The sequence below is a fragment of the Bufo bufo genome, chromosome 3 (genome assembly GCF_905171765.1).
Source record: "Bufo bufo chromosome 3, aBufBuf1.1, whole genome shotgun sequence".
NCBI lineage: Eukaryota > Metazoa > Chordata > Amphibia > Anura > Bufonidae > Bufo > Bufo bufo.
In genome coordinates, this window is record NC_053391.1 from 22,993,914 (window position 1) to 22,995,379 (window position 1,466).

At 36.4% G+C, this 1,466-nt stretch overlaps 1 protein-coding gene across 1 annotated transcript; it reads left to right on the forward strand.

The window, feature by feature from the left end:
• Positions 1–235: 235 nt before the first annotated feature.
• LOC120993579 (gastrula zinc finger protein XlCGF17.1-like) lies at positions 236–1,147 on the forward strand (the record flags this gene model as incomplete). The annotated part of the gene is made up of 2 exons (XM_040422054.1): positions 236–349; positions 398–1,147. Coding segments are annotated over exons 1-2 (864 nt in total), but the record flags the coding sequence as incomplete, so codon positions are not given.
• Between the last annotated feature and the right edge of the window lie 319 nt (positions 1,148–1,466).

Sequence of the window (1,466 nt, forward strand, 5' to 3'; positions counted from 1 at the left end):
TTTGCGAAGTCTCGCGAAACTTCACGTAATAACTTCATGAATTCATTTGTGCTGTAAAAAAACATTTCCTGAACTCGAGGAAAAAGAGAACCTTTTATCTTATAACATTTTTCTTTCTCCAGGTGAAGACCGGATAAAAGGCTCCCAAGGTCATCTAATTCTATCTCCTTCTTATGAAATAGAAGGTAATCAATCCTAAATTAGCACTAATAGAACTGGACACAATCTGAGTGAGATGTCTGCAAATTTTGAATATGGAAAAGATTTTGAAAATAATGCAAATCTTTCTGTGCACAAAGAAATTCAGAAAGATGAACCGTCATGTTCTGAAAGAGAAAAAACTTTTAATGTGATATCAAGTGTTGCTGAAAATCAGAGAAATCACACAGGAGAGAAGCCATATTCATGTTCAGAATGTTTGAAGTGTTTTTGGCAGAAATCACATCTTGTTAAACATCAGAAAACTCACACAGGGGAGAAGCCATTTTCATGTTCAGAATGCGGGAACTGTTTTAGTCAGAAATCACATCTTGTTGTACATGAGAAAACTCACACAGGGGAGAAGCCATTTTCATGTTCAGAATGCGGGAACTGTTTTAGTCGGAAATCACATCTTGTTAAACATCAGAAAACTCACACAGGAGAGAAGCCATTTTCATGTTTGGAATGTGGGAAGTGTTTTAAGAGTCAAGATTATCTTAAGATACACCTAAGAACTCATACTGGGGAGCAGCCATATTCATGTTCAGAATGTGGGAAATGTTTTAATTATAAATTAAGTCTTGTAATACATCAAAGAATTCACACAGGAGAGCGGCCATTTCCATGTCTGGAATGTGGGAAATGTTTTAGTGATAATTCAAGTCTTGTGCAACATCAGAGAATTCACACGGGAGAGAAGCCATTTCCATGTCCTGAATGTGAGAAATGCTTCAGTCAGAAAACAATTCTTGTGCAACATCAGAGAATTCACACAGGAGAGAAGGGATTTTCATGTTCTGAATGTGGGAAGTGTTTTATTCAGAAAACAAGTCTTGTGAAACATCAGAGAATTCACACCGGAGAGAAGGGATTTTCATGTTCTGAATGTGGGAAGTGTTTTAGTCAGAAAACAATTCTTGTGCAACATCAGAGAATTCACACAGGAGAGAAGGGATTTTCATGTTCTGAATGTGGGAAGTGTTTTAATCAGAAAACAATTCTTGTGCAACATCAGAGAATTCACACAGGAGAGAAAAGATTTTCATGTTCTGAATGTGGGAAGTGTTTTAGTCAGAAAACAATTCTTGTGCAACATCAGAAAATTCACACAGGAGAGAAGCCATTTTCATGTTCAGAATGTGGTAAATGTTTTAGTTATAAAACAATTCTTGTGCAACATCAGAGAATTCACACAGGAGAGAAGGGATTTTCATGTCCCGAATGTGAAAAGTGTTTTAGTCAGAAATCACATCTTATTCGACATC